We start from the raw sequence: 18,307 nt of genomic DNA on the forward strand, positions 1-18,307 counted from the left end.
TTATTCTTCATAAACTATCTCTTAAATTGGGCACCTGGGTGGCTCAGTGGTTGAGCATCTGCCTTTGGCTCACGTCGTGATCCTGGGGTCCTGGGATCAAGTCCCACATTGGGCTACCCGCATGGAGCCTACTTCTCCCTCTGGCTATGTCTCTGCCTCTCTCTGTGTGTCTCTCATAAATAAATAAATAATCTTTAGAAAATATCTCTTTAATAATGTCTTCCTTCAAGAGTATCTCAATGTCTTCCTTCAAGAGTATCTCAATAGTGAGGAAATTTACTTTAGGTATGGAGCATAAAACAAAGAGATACCCTATTGTTATCATCAGAGCCACACAGGGTTTCATTTTCTTTTTTTTGGGGGGGGGGGTTTCATTTTCATTCCTTCTAGCGAAGGACAAAACATGGTCAGAGATATAAGTCATCTTCCTATAAACACAGTTGTAGACTTCTTTTTGAGTTTCAAAGGATGGTTTGCTTTGTAGAAACAAATAAGTTTCCATTACAACATATAATACAATGATAAAGAAAATTCTGTGAAACAGAAAGAAGGAAAGTGATTTAGCTTTAAGTAATACTCAACATGTTAAAATTTTTAGTTTAACAGAAGAACTTAGGAAATCTTACAGATTTCATTCCATCAGGATGGAACCTGCAGATGCTCAACCCCGAAGACAACAATCTTAACAAAGACAATTTCTTTTCCTTCCACATTGCTTATTAAAAAATAAATTGACTTTCTGTGCTTCTACATGGACAATACTTGTATGTCTTAATGAATCATTTCCTCTTTCTTTAAAGATGTTGTGGAAATATCTAGGAGGCCAGCAACATCTTCTTGAGAGTTTCTCCAAGTCATTCATCTTTTAGAGCAGTTGGCTGTAAACAGAGGGGCACTTTGCACTTTACCAGAGCAACAACAAAAATAAATATTGCATGGCCAAGTGTACTTTGAAATGCAAATTTTCATAGCTATGTTGTACAGCTGGTTTAAGTATGGATCGGGAATGTGCTCAGGATACCTGGTGATCTGGGGTGGAGGGTACTAGTCAGATCTTGTTTCTTACCCTTAGGAGCATTTTTAAATAGACAAGTCAGAGCCTTAATGCAAGGTCACAGAATTTTCCCTATTTCCTCATATCACCTGACACTAGTAAGGAAGGAAACTCAAATTCATCAAAGCTGCAAAATCTCTGAAAGTTTCCCCTAAATGTGTACTTTAAAAGTTTCTCTATTTTCCACATGGGTTATCAAATACAATATGCAGACTTGCAAAAGACTACTTCTAACATTATTGTGAGTACCTTCTGAGACAGAATTTTTAAAAGACAGCTAAGAGTTCTAAGGTATTATCTTTTGAGATGGTGATAAGCTACAAGGACAGAGCTCCTGGCTCTTGATTAGAATGAATAGCTTCAAAATTCTACATTGGCAAATTTGGCAAAGAAATGCTTATCTCATGTCAGGTACATTTATTTTAATGTTTCAAGTCTCAAATGACTGCTGGGTTTGAAAAAGCATGGAATCAGCAAGGTTTTTTCTTCTGAAAATGCTCTCATAACTTAAGAAAATAATTAGTAATTAATTATTTTTATAATTAAGGAAAATTACTACTTTGGCATATCTAAGATATTGTGGATGCAAAAAAATTTATAAGAAGGTAGACTTTGTTCTCAAGTAATTCTCCTACTTTCTTACTCCTTTTGTATCAATTCATTATTCATTTTTTTTTATTACTTATACATCTACTGATGCACCATTCAACACAAGGACTACAACACTGATAATTAATATTTATGTGTGTGTCCCTCCTTTGTCCTGTCCTTGGGCCTATCATTACCTTGGATCTTGTTTCTCATTTCCTTGAATTTCTTGATATTATTTGATATATTGCTACAAAGTGTTTTTAGTTGTTTATTTTTTTTATTTTTGCTTTTTTAAAAGCTTATGAAAAGAGAGTTGGACTTTACTCTTGTGGGACTTACTTTCCTTTATACTCAATAGTAGACTGCTAAGATCCATCAATATCATTGTACACAGCAACAGTTCATCTGTTTCGAATGTTTTCTAATATTCCATAGAGTAAGTCGATCACAGGTTATATTATCCCATTGATGGGCATTTGTCTTGTTTCAATATTTTTATTATTATAAATACAATTGTTATGAATTTTCTTGGGCATATCCTTTAGTGTACGTATGAAAGTTTCTTTTGGATAGGACTCTAGATGTGGAATGGTTAGGGTATATGATCACTCATCCTCACAAGACAATGCCAAATTCTTTCCTAAAGTGGTTTATTCCTGTTGATTTTTGGTATTTTCAGACTTTATTTTCTGTCATTTGAATTGGTATGATATGGCATGTAGTCTTTTTTACTTGCCTTGATGTCTAAAGAAGTAATTATCTCTTTTTACATTTATTGGTTCCTCTGGGTTCCTCTTCTGAAATTCCTACTGTCTCTTGTTCATTCTTTTACTAGGTTATCTTTCTCTTTTTGATCTGCAGACTTTTAAAAATATCTTCTTATTTTTGGTTACATGTATTGTAAAGATCTGTTTCCAATCTGTAACTAGTTGGTTTTCTGTATTTCTGATGTTTAGGGAATATAAATTTAATTTTAATAAAGTTAAGTTTATCAATCTTTTCTTTATAGTTAGTACCTTTTATTTCTGGTTTAAAAAAATTCTTCCCTTTACCCATATCTAAAAATATTCATCTACATCATACAAAGAGTTACAAAATTTTAGTGCTTGATTTGCCTGAAGTTTTAATCTCTGTACAGTGTGAGGGAGCACTACAAGTTCTTTTTTTATTCATATGAATAATCATTTTGCATAGATCTATATTTTAAATATTTCCTACTGTTTCCACTGATCTGGCTCACTATATCTGTTTTATAATATAGTCCCATGTGTCAATCTGCTTCTGGACTCTGTAATATATTCCTGTGCTATACTGCTATAAATAGTGCAGGTTTATAATAAATCCTGATATTTGATAGGGCAAGCCCCTGCCCTCATATCATTCTTTTTTAGAATGTTGGCCCTTCATTCTTTTTTTGAAAAAAATTATTTATTTATTTATTTATTCATGAGAGACACAGAGAGAAGCAGAATCATAGGCAGAGGGAGAGGCAGGCTTGCCACAGGGAGGCCGATGTAGGACTTGATCCCAGGATCCAGGGATCATGACTTGAGCCAAAGGCTCAACCACTGAGCCACCCAGGTGCCCCAGCCCTTCATTTTTTATTGTAGAATCAGCTTAACAAGATCCATAATAAGTACACTGGGCTTTTGACTGAAACTCAATTTAATGGAAAGATCAGTTTGCAGGAATGTTGATATTTTTTTGACACTAAATCTTCCTATTCATGCATATGGCATGTCTCATCATTTACTGGATGTTTTAAAAAAATATTTGTCAATTAAGTGTTACAACTTTCCCTGTAGAAGTACAGTCTAGTTTTTGTTAGATTTAGTCCAACAGACATGATTTTTATAATGCGATTATAAGTGGTATCATCTTTTTAGTTACACTTATTAGGTATGTTTTGCTTATGTTTAGCAATGTTACTGATTTGTTGATCTATCTGACCCCTTGGTAAATTCTCCTTTTATTTCTAATACTTTGTCAAGAGGTTCTTTTGGCTTTTCTTTAGTTGGGCACTGTAACAATTTTCCCTAGAAATTACACATCTTTGTTACATTTATTCCTAGATACCTGTTATGTGATGTTGACAGAGATGGTATTATATTTTGAACTATTGTATTTTTGGCTAGTGCACAGAAATGCTGTTAGCTTTTAAAAATTAATCTTATGTAATCCTCCCCACATTACAGATGAGAAAACTGAGCCCTAGAGAGTTAAGTACTCTGCCAGGGGTTACTATGCTAATAAGTGGTGAGCCTGCCTTACAATGCATCCATTCTAACTACAAAACATTCCTCCACTACTTGTTTACCTGCAGTGCAAAGCAAACTGTACAGGAAACCACCATTCAGAAGCAAATCACAGAATCCTATTTTTGCCTTTTGTCTCTCTTGACATCATGTCACCCTCTTGGAGTTAATGATACTCTAATTAAAAACAGGCTCACCTGTTCCTATCCTTTGATATTCTGTTCCATTTATGATCAGCATTTCATAAAGCTTTTCCAACCTTTCAGGGTGTTCACTAACTAGGCATATCTGGAAAAATTATCCCCATGACACTAAGCACAGAATTCTTCTACAACCCTCAGAGAAAGTTAGTATATAACTTAGCTAAGTCTTTAAAATATGCTAAGCTTTCAGAGGCTATAATAGTCCTTTTGGAGTCTTTCTTCTCTGGTGGATAAATTCACATTCATCAATTTCTGAAAATACCTGTTCAGTTGCCAATGGGCTTGTGTTTTGATATGCAGCTTATAATATGCACTTAATGGGCAGGAACTGCTCCTAGAGAGCTATTTTGGCCTGTCAAATATTTTTCAGGCCTTGGTGATCTATTGATTAAATCTGTATTCATACATTTTTATGAATTCATGAGTTTCATAAGATTCAAAAGACCATAACCTATGGTAAAAATCACCTGTCAATTAAAAACAAAAAACAAAAAACAAAATCAAAACTGTTCTGAAACCATACTAGACCCATGAGAAGAATCAGGGTGGAATGCAGTTTCCCATAATTTAGGAAAAGATAATTTGAGGGGAAAATGTGTGCTAAAACAGTTGATGCAATTGTTCCCTGGCCAATGCCTTATGTTACAAGCTACTATCCAGGACGAGATTTTATAGCCAGACTCTTTAGCCCAGAAAAGGATTACTTAAAACCATATATATCAAAAAAAAAAAAAAAAAAAAAAAAAAGAAAGAAAAAAAGAAAGAAAGAAAAGACAAGAAAAAAGAACAGAATAGAAAAGAAAAGAAAAAGGCCAGGTCATTGGTTGGAATTTTAACATTGGTAGGGAAAAATTCAATACTGAGAATCATTACCATTCAGATAATCATCCTTATTTTCAAGGTATTTGTCAAAACTATTCATTATGCTTACATAGAGAATTCACATATGCTTATGACACACATAACTGAAAAATAAAATTATCCTCATTATCCTTAGCTCCAGAGGTAAGAATCAAAGAAAGAAGATGAGTGTAATTAAGCAGGGTCACTTAGCAAGTTAGAGCCACATGGGAAAAAAACCTGAGTCCCCTACATCTACTCTTGGTCCCCTAAATACATTGCCTCTCTTGGGACATAGGATGGAGGGTGAGTCAGTAATATTGCCTAGGACATCTAGCAGAGAGGCACTGCCAAAGGAGTATGCCAGCATTCTGTCTAGAGCTGGCCCTGAGACAAAAAGCTGGTGAAAGAGGGCTTACTCTCAGTGGGCCATGAAATATTATTACTTATTAGTCATTAGTCACTTAAGTCCTCTAGAATGCTCTCTCTGGCAAATTCCCACTTGGAATATTACAGATGGAGCTTAAAAAATGGGGAATTGGGCTTTTCTGGCACTGGCACTCTTCCCTGTTGACTATCACCCATCCCTACACAAGCTCATTGTGTTTTCATCAAAGTTTTGCTCATTCACTTGTCTGCTCCTAACACACTGGGAGCAGCCAGAAAAAAAACAATGTAACTCCTCAGAGTAGAGTTATTGGGAAGTTAAGAAGAAACTTCCTAATATGGCTATATACCTGATGCCCTGAAACTTCAGCCTTGACGTTGCTCTCTAGCCAAGCTCAGTGAGAGGATGCAGTGAACAAGAAAACACAGGTAAGAACTTACAACATAAGCAAGATGTGACCTGGTGATTACGGCTGTGCTTTTACTAGCAACAGTAATGCTCAGCGAGGCACCAGCTGCCAGCTGAGGCCCTTGGTCCTCTGACAGTGACACCTCTACTTTCACCTCCACGGTTGCTGCTGCCATGCCATCTGTGACTGTGATCTCCATGCTGTCTTCCTGGGCAGAAGAGCCATCATGTAGATACTGCAGAACATTTTTCTCAATATCTTCATATGTGAAAGCGTCACCTTTCGAGAATAAAACAAATCGCAAAACCAATGACTTCTGGGAATAACGCTTTTCATGTATATAACACCTTTGTTCTCAGGATTTCAAAGTACATATAGGATCATAAACTCTGGGAGCTGTAAGTTAATTAGTCCAATTGCCTATCCAATATAGGATTCCCTTTATACCACTCTTGAAAGGAGTTATTTAGCCTGTCCTTTAATGCATCTCAAGGTTCGAGATTCACTGTTTTACAAGGTAGCTAATTCCACTGAAGGGAGTTCTAATTTTGTTTAAGTTCTTAATCATACTGAGCTCAAATCAGCTTCTGTAAGAACCAGTCATCATTCTTAGTTCTAGGGAATAAAGGCTAAGCCTCTATGCTTTATGACAACCTAATCTTGAGTCTAATCTTGATACTGACATTTTTTAGAAAAAGTTAAGAAAATGAATCCTGGGACACCTGGGTGGCTCAGCAGTTGATTGTCTGCCTTTGGCTCAGGGCGTGATCCTGGGGTACTGGGATTGAGTCCCACATCGGGCTCCCTGCATGGAGCCTGCATCTCCCTCTGCCTATGTCTCTGCCCTTCTATGTATATCATGAATAAATAAATAAAATCTTTTTTAAAAAAAGAAAAGAAATCCTGCTTGATGAATCTGTAGAGGTCTTTGTTTTAGTTGGGAGTATGTTTCCCTAAATTCAAAAATATCTAAAAACTTAAAAACATACTTGAAGTTAGAAATCCAAACAATGTAGGTCTAGAGTACTAATTTATGATAGATTTTATAGGTGCATGAAAAAAAGTTTCCAGGTCATAGAAGTTCGGGAAAAATAGGTTTAAACAAACTTCAAAACTAGAAATCTTTGACCTGCAGAATTTATTTGAATTTTAGAATTGTCGATATAGAAATATTGAAGCATTTCAGAATTGTTTGGTCAAGGAATCCTTTTTATAAGAAATGCCTCACAGTACCATGGGTCCAAGGATTCCAGAGAGTACAATTGAAGAATTGGTCATGTTGGATGTTATATTCAACTCTATTTCCTGGCAGATTCTTGGCTCTAATAATTGGTGTTATGAATGAGACTAAGGAATTTATTCATTTTCTGTATTTGTTTTCTAAGCCTTCTCTTTTGACATTGTGTTATTGTGATGTACTGGTGCTAGTGGTATTGTGCTTTAAAAAAGAGTAATAAAACTAATACTTTATAAACATCTTTAGATCTTATTAGTCATGCAAATATAGGTTAAATATAATGTTAAGGAAACTGGGCTCTGACTGTTTTTTTTTTTTAATTTTTTTTTTTCTGACTGTTAATGCTTCTAAAGTAATCCCCTTAGGATGTTAGAAATTTATTCTGATGACATTTCTTGTGTTGAGTAAATATTTTAAAATCTACCTTTGTGACTCCCAAATTCTATCTAACTTCAAGGTCAAAGACTTGCCCCCCTCTTTCTGCAGGGATATTTAAAAGAATACATGATTACATGCCTATTAGGAATTATACAAAGGTTTTGAGAAAGTACAGATTGTTGAAATAAGCATATAGTATCTTAAAGTGACTAATTTGAAAGAGATATTATTCACTTTGATATATATGGGCTATTTAAAAATTAGATTTAGCTATGTTCCTTTTGCTTTTCTACATACTTCTAAAAATCAACATTATTTTGTAATTGGAGAAAATTCTAAGAAATATTATTTTGGAAAGTTGGTCACGTTATCTACCACAGTGTTACATCACAAAGATACTACTTAAAAAAATGTGTTTCTTTTTTTATGGATGAAGATACATGTACTTTACACTATCAGAGTTTCAGTGCAAAAAATACTGTGAAGATTAACATATGAAACTAAGGAAGACAAATTTATCTCCATGAACTAACCACAGGAGAGTGGCACCTAACATTTCATATGAGTTTGTTCTAAATGTATTTACTCTAGATAAATCAATCAATTTCACCTACAACCTGAGGAAACAGCCTCATAGTTTTAGTTTGTAAGTGGTGGCAGAGAGAAGTCACAAATATTACAGCCAATGGACTAAATGGACTGAAAGTTCAAAGGTTTTCCTTTGTCTTCTCATAGTCTCCCATACAGTTGCTTTACTTCTTGTTTGAGGCACATAACACTGACTGTAGAGCAAGAAATCCTCAGGGCACCTGGGTAGCTCAGTGGTTGAGCATCTGCCTTTGGCTCAAGTAGTGATCCCACGGTCCTGGGATGGACTCCTGCACTGGGCTCCCTGCGGGAAGCCTGCTTCTCCCTCTGCCTGCCTCTGCCTCTCTCTCTGTGTCTCTCATGAATAAATAAATAATAAAATAATAAAATATTAAAAGAAAGAAAGAAAGAAATCCTCCACGCAGGCCAGTGACAGAGTGAGCAGCTACCTGTGGCCATGGGAACTTGGAACTCAGTTGTGTACTTAAGGAGCACGCCATGCTTTGGAGGTTTCCGGAGCTCAAAGAAGAGTTCTTCAGGTGCTATCTCAGGATCTCTTATCACCAGCTGAAGTCCTGCAGTCAGGAGACAAATCATAGTGACAGGATCTGTACATTAAACACTGTATGCCCTGCCTACATGAAAGCTACAGGACAGGCTGGAAGCTATGTTTTGGGCAATCTGATAGTTATAAGAAGGCGCTGTTTAATCCCAATCAAGCACAAAGGGTGAAAACTGATAATACAGTCACTTGCTATATTATAAGTAGTTAACTTACTTCCAGAAGTTAACTTATAAGTATGTAGTTCTGAATTATGAATACCTTTTATCTTCCATACAAATGAAGACACAGAAGCCAACATATAGGTCAGTCCTGACCTCCTGGGATAGGTTTCTTTCCAGAAAATGCTCCCAGAATCTGTTTTTGCTTTTCATTATTTATTCCCTTCTTTTTCTGAATCTCCAGAAGAGCCAACTTGTTTTAATGATGGCTGCTACAGCCATCACAAGAGTGAGAAAGAATAGGGTGGAAGTGACAGTTGTCTTTGTATATATGGCTTGTTTAGAAAACTGGATGATAATTAATCTCAGGACAATACTCAGGGGTAGAACCTGGATAAGGATTTGTAGAGTACAACCAATAAAAACTACAATGTCTACCATTTGCTTTTAAAACATACTTGGTGAAAGAATAAAGAAACTCCTAAAGAGTAAGTAAACTAAGAGGTAACTAAAATCACGTACAGAATAACTGGGCCAACGCCTCACAACTTCTGAAGGTTATTGTGATCTGTCATATCTCGTGTTACTCTTTACCTTCTAAACAGCAAACAAGGGCAGTCACTGAAACTCCTCCCCTCCCTTTCCTCCCTGCTCTCCTGGGTTAACTTTACATTTTAGTGACGGCAACAAATCAAACTGCCGGAGGCTGGAAAATACATTCTGTGTTGTATTCCATCACTGAACATTGGCCTCGGAAGGGTTTATTTCCTTCTCTCTGTGCTGCTTCTATTTGCATGGAAATGGGCAGAGGGAAGAACACAGGTAAGAACGCACATACCTTCTGGAAGAAGAAGTCACTTTTTTTTGGCAACCATCAAGAGGTTGAAACAGCGACTGATGCTGAAATATGGTTCCATTTCCAAAGGCATGTTTCTTTCAGGCTTAGTTCTTACCTAGAGAAGCGCTGCCTCCTGGGCTGACCTCAAGCCGTGGAGCTGTGACCCGGAATGCCGGCAGGTGCTGATCAGTGGGAAGCAAATGAATGGTGAGGACCATCTCCGGACTTGTGTGAGCTCCATCGGAAACTAGAAAGGATAAACACATGCATGCACATCAACTTGTAGTCTGGTCACCATCAGGCTGCTTCCATAAATATGCAGCCAGAAGCTTTTATATATATTACCTTAATACTTCGAAGAGATGTTTACAAATGGGAAAAAGTAGGCAAGCACGGAAGATCCTGTGAGCTATTCTAACAAAGCTTTTTCCACTGGGTGACAAAAAAGCTAAAGGACTATAATAACTAAACCATTCTACGAAGCAAGTTTCAGAAAAGGATGATACTGATAAATGATAGTGTAAAGGAAAGTAATACAAAATCTGTATTCTTAGATGATTCTGGGAAAGTATTTATGGAATTATTTTTTTGTTCATTCTCCTAGTGTTTCAGAAAAATATTTTAAGAGATCTTGTTTAGAAATGACATGTGTATGTCTCATTAGAAAATAACTTTTTAAAAAGGACAGAAAATACTTGTATAAGTATCTCTGATGGCATTTGTTTGGAAGTAAGCAGATTCATTTGTTTTTTACCTGATCATCATACACATTGCAATAAATGGAAGATATCTTTGTGTCTAGAACAACGTCTTCAAGATTTTACTTTCCTGGATTATCTGACATCCAAGTGAACACTGACAACTTGAGGGAAGTGAAGGCAGAACTGTTCTCACACTTGACTCTTTTTTCCGCCTTCCTATATCTACACCTATACCTCTCTACTCTAAAAGCCAGATTTGGAAGAATATCTGTACCACCAGTTCACTGATGTGCTTATCTGTAGTGGCTACCAAGAAAACTGTACTTTTGATTATTTGAAACGTGTAATATGCTTGCATACGGTTTGGTTTACTTTGCTTTCTTCTGGACTTAGTAGCAAGTCAGCAGGAATCTGACATCTATTTAAGCAAAGCAAAGCATTGCTCAGTGACTATTAGTAACGATCCCTTTTAAGTTTTAGATTTTTTTCCTTGAGAAACAGATCTAAAAGATATGGCTAGATTTTATATGGTACACTCCATGTCCTAGAGCAGTGCAGAAGCAGTCCTATTGAAGGAGAGCAAAAATTACCTCTGTGAATGAAGATTTTATGGCTCTGGTCATTCAACTAAATGTCAGGATTACTGCCCCTACTTCTTTGTTTATGCTCAGTCTCCTCTCTGGATCCTCAAAGATAGAGACGGACAATTCCTAACTTTTGGGGGCTTGGGGACAAATATATGAACTTTTCCATAAATATCAGCAGATTCCAATTCTCTAGGACCCTTGGGATCTAGTTAAGAACACTTATGTTAAATAAAAATCACGATTGTAAGATATAATTTTACTTTTTAAAATGTTTTACATTGGGGATCCCTGGGTGGCGCACCGGTTTGGCGCCTGCCTTTGGCCCAGGGCGCGATCCTGGAGACCCGGGATCGAATCCCACATCAGGCTCCCGGTACATGGAGCCTGCTTCTCCCTCCGCCTGTGTCTCTGCCTCTCTCTCTCTCTCTCTCTATAACTATCATAAATAAATAAAAAAAAAAATTAAAAAAAAAAAATAAAATGTTTTACATTGATTTCATTTTTAAGTTGGGTAGGACCTCCGGGAGCCTTCAACATCCTTACTTTTACAGGAGAGGGAAGGAAACGCCCTGAAACTTAAGAGCTTTGATAATAGCACAGAGCTGTCAGGGTGACCAAAGTGTATCTTTGCCTCTGTGAGTAAATGGAAGAAAGCTATTTTCTGGTACATATTTTATAACTAGAAAATATATCAATGGGGTGTAAGGTTTTGTAAGGAAGCATAAGAACTTACAGTCAAAATGTTAGCAATTACACATCTACCTGTCCCTTTAAGCAAGGTTTCTGATTTCTCTGAGAAACAGTCTGACTGCCTCTCTGGGTCAGATGCCTCCAGTGGGCACCATTTGCCTCATGTATTTTCCTTGCTCAGGATGGCTTTGCAGAGCATCTGTGCTTATTTTGAAGCAGCCAGGTCAGGAATATCAGCTTTCCTTATCATCCTAGCTGATTAACCAAATGAGCTGTTCTTTCTCATTCTATGGGTTAATGTCAGGGCTTGGGCTTGTTTCCACCTTAGTTCATTATGTGCCCAATTTAAAATTTTCTCTCACAAAACTCTGCTTTCTTCCTACCAGTTTCCAAAAGTTTTTCTCCTTAAAAAAAGGGAACATCTTATACCCTTCATAACCAATTAACTAAAAATGGATCATGGACCTAAATATAAAATGCAAAACTACAAAACTCCTATAAGACAATACAGGAGAAAACTTAAATGACCTTGGGAATGGTGATGCCTCTTTAGATACAACACAAAAGACACAATCTGTGAAAGAAATCACTGATAAACTGGATTTCATTAAAATTAAAAACTTCTAAAAAAAAATTAAAAACTTCTGCTCTGTGAAAGACAATGTCAAGAGTATGAAGGACAAGCCACGAACTGGAAGAAAGTATCTGCAAAAGACCCATTTGACAAAGGACTATTATTCAAAATATACAAGAACTCATAAAACTCAATAATAAAAACAACCCAATTAAAAAAATGGGCCAAAGATCTTAACAGATATCTCACCAAAGAAGATATACAGATGACAAATAAACACATGAGACAATGCTCCTCATCACATGTCAGCAGAGACATGGAAATTAAAACAATAATAAGATGCCAGTATGCACCAATTAAAATTGCCAAAATCTAGAACACTGACAACACCAAATGCTGGTGAGGATGTGGAACAAAAGGAACTCTCATATATTGCTGGTGGAAATGCAAAATGGTACACTCCTTTTGGAAGACAGCTTGGCTTTTGTTTAAACATATGATATGATATAGCAATTGCACTCTTTGGTACATACCCAAGGAGTTGAAAACTTAGGTCCACACAAAACCTGTACATAGATGTTTACAACAGCTTTATTTACAATTGCTAATGCTTGGAAGCAACCAAGATGTCCTTTTGTAAATGAATGGATAAAATAAACTGTAGTACCTCTAAACAATTGAATGCTATTCAGCATTAAAAATAAATGAGCTACTAAGCCATGAAAAGACACAGAGGAATCTTTAATGCACATTGCTAAGTGAAATAAGCCAATCTGAAAAAATTCCATACTATATGACTCTCACCATATGACATTCTGGAAAAGTCAAAACCATTGAAGACAATATAAAGAATAGCCCTTGCCAAAGGTGGGAAGTGGGGATGGGAGATGAATAGGGAGGACAAAGAGGATTCTTATGGCAGAAAGACTACTCTATATGAAATTGTAATGATGGATAAATGTCATTATCCAATGGCCAAAACCGTAGAATGTACAAAACCAAGAATGAACCTTAGAGTAAACTATGGACTTCGGTGGATTATGACATGTCAGTGTAGGTTCATCCTTAGTAAAAAAAAAAGTACAATTCTGGTGAGGGCTATTGACAATGGGAGAAGCTTTGCTATGCATGTATGCATGTGTGGGGGGGCAGGGTGAATAGGGGATATCTCTGTACCTTACTCTCAATTTTTTTGTAAACCTGAAATTGCTCTAAAAATATTAAATCTTTAAAACAAGTTTTTTAAAAAAATCACTCAAAAAAAAAAATAAAGAAAGAAAGAAAAAGAAAAACCTCAGGCAGAAATAAGATAAATTAATTGGAGGTCTACCCAATGTCTATTTCCTCTACACTGTATAATAGGTTCAAGGATCATTTAACTTAAAGTCCTGGAGAACTTAATAGTTAACCCCTTCATGTACTCAAGCTTTCAGGTAAAAGTTGAGGCTTGGAAAACAAACAAGCACACTATTATACTTGTTTTTCATGACCAACACACATACAAACCAGACTAAATTAAGTATCCCACGTTCAGTGTCAGAAACTTGTATTTAAATCTTGGTTCTACTCTTTACCAGGACTGTAAATCTGGGCAGATTACTTACTCAAATGAACCTTAATTTCTCCAGCTTTAAAATACTAAAAATAATACCTGTCCTTACAGTCTTGATACAAGGATTAAATAAGACAACTTGTATTGCAAATTGTTTTGTAAAACATAAAATACTATAAAATCTGTTGTATATCCTTACTGATTGCATGAATTATCTAGAAGTCTATCACTGGAAATGAGCTGATACTAGGTTCACATCAACAATAACACAACACTAGAAAAAGAAATAATAAGGCATCCAAATTGAAAAGGAAGAAGTAAAATTGTCACTATTTGCAAATTACATGATATTATACACAGAAAACCTTAGATGTCATCAAAAAGTATTAGTACTAATAAATAAATTTAGTAAAGTTGCAGGATACAAAATCAATATCCAAAGATCTGTTGCATTTCTATATCCTAATAATAAGCTATTAGAGATGTTAAGAAAATCCCATTTACAAGTGCATAAAAAAATGAAATACCTAGGAACAAATTTAACCAAAGAGGTGAAAGATCTGTGCTCTGAATCTCTGAATTAAGAGATACTGATAAAAAAAACTGAAGAAGACACAAATAAAGATATCCATGCTCATGGATTAGAAGAATTAATATTGTCAAAATGTCCATAATACCCAAAGCAATCTACAATCCCATCAAATTTCCAATTGCATTTTTCACAGAAATAGTACAAATAATTCTAATTTTGTATGAAACTATAAAAGACCCAGAAAAGATAAGGCCATCTTGAGAAAGAAGAACAAAGCTGGAGGCACCATGCTCTCTCATTCCAAACTGTATTACAAAACTATAGTAATCAAAATAGCATAATATTAGCCTAAAACAGATCAATAGAGATCGATAGAATAGAATAGAGAGCCCAGAAATAAACCTTTATATATATATGGTCAATTAATTTATAACAAAGGAGGTAAGAATATACAATCTCTTCAATACATGGTCTCTTCAATACATGTATCTTCAATACATGAGAAAACCGGACAGCCACATGCAAATGAAGGAAACTGTACTGTTACCTTATACTACACACAAAAAACAACTCAAACTGGATTAAATCCTTGCATGGAAGACCTGAAACCATAAAACTCCTAGAAGAAAACAAAGGTGGAAGCTCCTCGATATCAACCTTGGGGATGATTTTTTGGATTTGAAACCAAAAGCAAAGGCAACAAAAGCAAACATAAACAAATGGGACTACAGCACACCAAAAAGCTTTTGCACAGCAAAGAAAACCATCAACCAAATGAAAAGACAAATACCAAAAGGGAGAAAAATTTGCAAATTATATATCTGATAAGTTAATATGCAAAGTATGTAAAGAACTCATACAACTCGACAGCAAAACACCCAAACAAATCCAATTTAAAAATGGGCGGAAGATCTGAACATTTTTCTAAAGACATACAGATCGCCAATAGGTACATGAAAATATGCTTAACATCACTAATCATCAGGGAAATGCAAACCAAAACCACAATGAGATATCACGTCACATCTGTTAGAATGACTATATCAAAAGGACAAGAAATAACAAGTGTTGGCTAGAATATGGAGAAAAGAGAATGTTTGTATATTTTTTGTGGGTATATAAACCAATATAGCCACTTAAAAAATAGTATTAGGTTCCACAAAAAAAATTTTTTTTACAGATTTTATTTATTTGAGAGAGAGAGAGAGGGATAGCAAGAGCAGGGTTAGGTGCAGAGGGAAAGGGAGAGAGAGAAGCAGATTCCCCGATGACCAGGGAGCTTGATGTGGAGCTCTACCCCAGGACCCTGAGATCATGACCTAAGCTGAAGGCAGATGCTTAATTGATTTGAGCCACCCAAGTGCCCCAATTCCACAAAAAATTAAAAACAGAAGAACTACATGATCCAGCAATTCTACTTCTGGGTTATCCAAAGAAAATGAAAACACTAACTTGAAAAGATACATGTACTCCCATGGTTATTGCAGCATTATTGACAACAGTGATAACATGGAACCAGCCTATGTGTCCACTGACAGATGAATGGATAAAGAAGAGGTAGCATATATATGCAATTAAATATTAGCCATAAAAAAGTAAATCTTGCCATCTGCAATGACACAGATGGGACTTGAGGGCCTTATTCTAAATGAATAAGTCAGACAGAGAAAGGCAAATACCATATAATCTCATTGATTTTGGGGTTCTAAAATAAACGAGCAAGGAAGCAAATAAAAAACAAAAAATCCAAGCTGAGAGCTATAGAGAACAGATTGGTGATTGTCAGAGGTCGGGGTGGGGTTCTGAAATGGGTGAAGGGAACCAAAGGTATACATTTCTTTTCTTTTCTTTTCTTTTTTCAAAGGTATACATTTCTAGTTATACTTAAGTCATAGGGACTTAAGTATAGAATGGCAACTATAGTTAATAATACAGTATTGCATATTTGAAAGTTATAGATACAATAAAAGTTATAAGAAAAAATAATTTGTAACTATATATGGTGACTAATGTTGTGATCATTTTGCAATACACACAAATACTAAATCATTATGCTATATACCTGAAACTAATATGACAATTTGTTATGTCATATGTTAATTTAATCTCAATTTAAAAAAAAAAACGACATGACAATGAAATTTACTGTTGTTTCAAGTGTGATTTTCAAACCTCAAAGAAGGAAAGATCAGGGAGTTTGAGGGAGATGACTTTCTCTCCAACCAATGTTTATCCTACATGAAACATAATAGGACACATGGGTGATTCCAATGGAATAGTCCATCTCAAATAAAAAACAGTTTAAGGATGCCGTTTACAGCCAAACATCCTCGTACCAGACCTCAACAAGATAGCTTATCCCTGTGTTGTTCCACAGAGATGCCCGATGTGCTTCTTTCTGCTCCCTGGCACTCAGCTTCTACTGCACTATGAACCAAAGCAGGGATACTTGGGTCTTCCACACACACGTTTCATTTCCCACCAGTAGCAAGGTACTCAATGAAAGGTTCAGTTCAAGACTACATACAACCACGATCCATTAGCTGAGTATCACATATGAACGACTGTGCCAATAATTGTTCTGGGAGCTTTACATAGTTACAATTATTAGTTATTATCACCACTGATGAATGAGACATTCAGGCATAGAGAAGTTAAGAGACTTTATCAAAGCAGGCTGACCCCCAGGCAGTCTGGGTCCAGAGGCTAAGATCTTAACCACTACTACTTCTTTTTAATAGATATTGGCAGCACTTGAAATGGGGCTTAAACAACACTAATCTTTGGAATACTTGGTGGATTATTTTTTTCTATGAATACAAAGTTAAGCTATTACTACTTAACTAGTCATGTGACTATTTCAGAAAAACTTGTATAACTTTTAAGCAGTTCTTAGAAAACAGTACAAGTAATGATGAAGGGAACAAAAAGGACTAATAAGGAAAGGAAAATTATATTTTCTAATAATATTTTATTAAAATCTTCACCTGTGAAGTGAAATTTCACCAATTCTGGGAGGCCTGAAAGAAAAGAGAAAAATCACTATATAAATAAGCATTTTGGGATCAGAAATAGATGGAAAAGGTACAAACTATGAGGCAGAGTTCAGAAAAGTAAAGAATGTTTTCATCTAAATTATGGTTTAAGGAAAGATCACCAGGTTCTTTGTTAATGTTATGTTGAATTTAATGGTGTCAGCACTAATTTTAAGTACAAAAAGAACCACAGGGTAGAATAATTTTATATCCCAGTGGTTAGAGTGATTTATAATACATTCATTCAGATCCCATTTGATCAGTACATAAAATCCTACAAATCGGTGAATGTGGGTGATGTCATATATAACTGATAAGGCTTTCTGGTGGGTCAATTCTATTGTAGAATTGAGTGATGTCTGGGACACTGATTTACACACTGTAACGATGTGAAAGATTTATCTCATAGCATTTATCCCACAGATTATACAGGATAGGACTCTGCTCTCTCCATAAAGGCTCTAGGAACTTAGGTGAGTATAATAGATATGGAAATAACTTCAACCATGGCTGACATGTTTTCTTTCCCTCTAATCCCAGGATATCCTGAGTTTCTTTGTAAAATAGATCTTTTTTAAAATAGGGGTTAGAGAACCATGAGCATTTTCATGGGCTCTTAGTTACCCAGTTACCAAACACCAGGGATACTCCTTAGAGAACAGGCCTATATACTCACTTAGACATTTTTAAGGAAGAGTTAATTATTTTCTGGATAATTGCACTTATATAAATAATTGAAAATATTACTTTAAATGTTTTCTATAATTTAAAATGTAACTCTCAAATCATTTAACCCATGTTTAACTTACCATAAGAAATCACCAGCTGTTCTGCATGAATAAAACTACTACATAAAAATAATATTCCATATTAATCATGTTTTATGGTACATACCTCTTAAAGATCATAAGGAAACAGGCCTCAAAATTTTTAGAATCATTCTAAGGCATAGAGGTGTTTAGGGGTAGGGACTCAAAACTCCTACATTACAGTCAGCAGCTTTGATTACTGGGTCAAAGAGAGAGATAAGGGGTAGCAAAGGTGAACTATCACGGGTTAGCGGAAGGGCACAAAATGGCTTGAATTAGAACTTTTGTTCAGTCTTGTTTTCCTTTAAAAAAGGTGGCTTCTG

The 18,307-nt window shown here is 35.6% G+C and overlaps 1 protein-coding gene across 1 annotated transcript in view; it reads right to left on the reverse strand.

Annotated features, from left to right (window-relative positions):
- FRAS1 (Fraser extracellular matrix complex subunit 1) overlaps nucleotides 1–18,307 on the reverse strand; it is a 420,760-nt gene that overhangs the window by 97,123 nt on the left and 305,330 nt on the right. Inside the window, exons 35-38 of the mRNA XM_072745521.1 lie at nucleotides 17,128–17,160; nucleotides 9,620–9,751; nucleotides 8,393–8,518; nucleotides 5,772–6,019 (exon numbers count right to left, since the gene is read on the reverse strand). Of these exons, the coding sequence (XP_072601622.1) occupies nucleotides 5,772–6,019; nucleotides 8,393–8,518; nucleotides 9,620–9,751; nucleotides 17,128–17,160 (539 nt within the window). The remainder of the gene's footprint in view (nucleotides 1–5,771; nucleotides 6,020–8,392; nucleotides 8,519–9,619; nucleotides 9,752–17,127; nucleotides 17,161–18,307) is intronic.

Source organism: Vulpes vulpes, unplaced genomic scaffold, assembly GCF_048418805.1.
Source record: "Vulpes vulpes isolate BD-2025 unplaced genomic scaffold, VulVul3 u000000899, whole genome shotgun sequence".
Classification (NCBI taxonomy): domain Eukaryota; kingdom Metazoa; phylum Chordata; class Mammalia; order Carnivora; family Canidae; genus Vulpes; species Vulpes vulpes.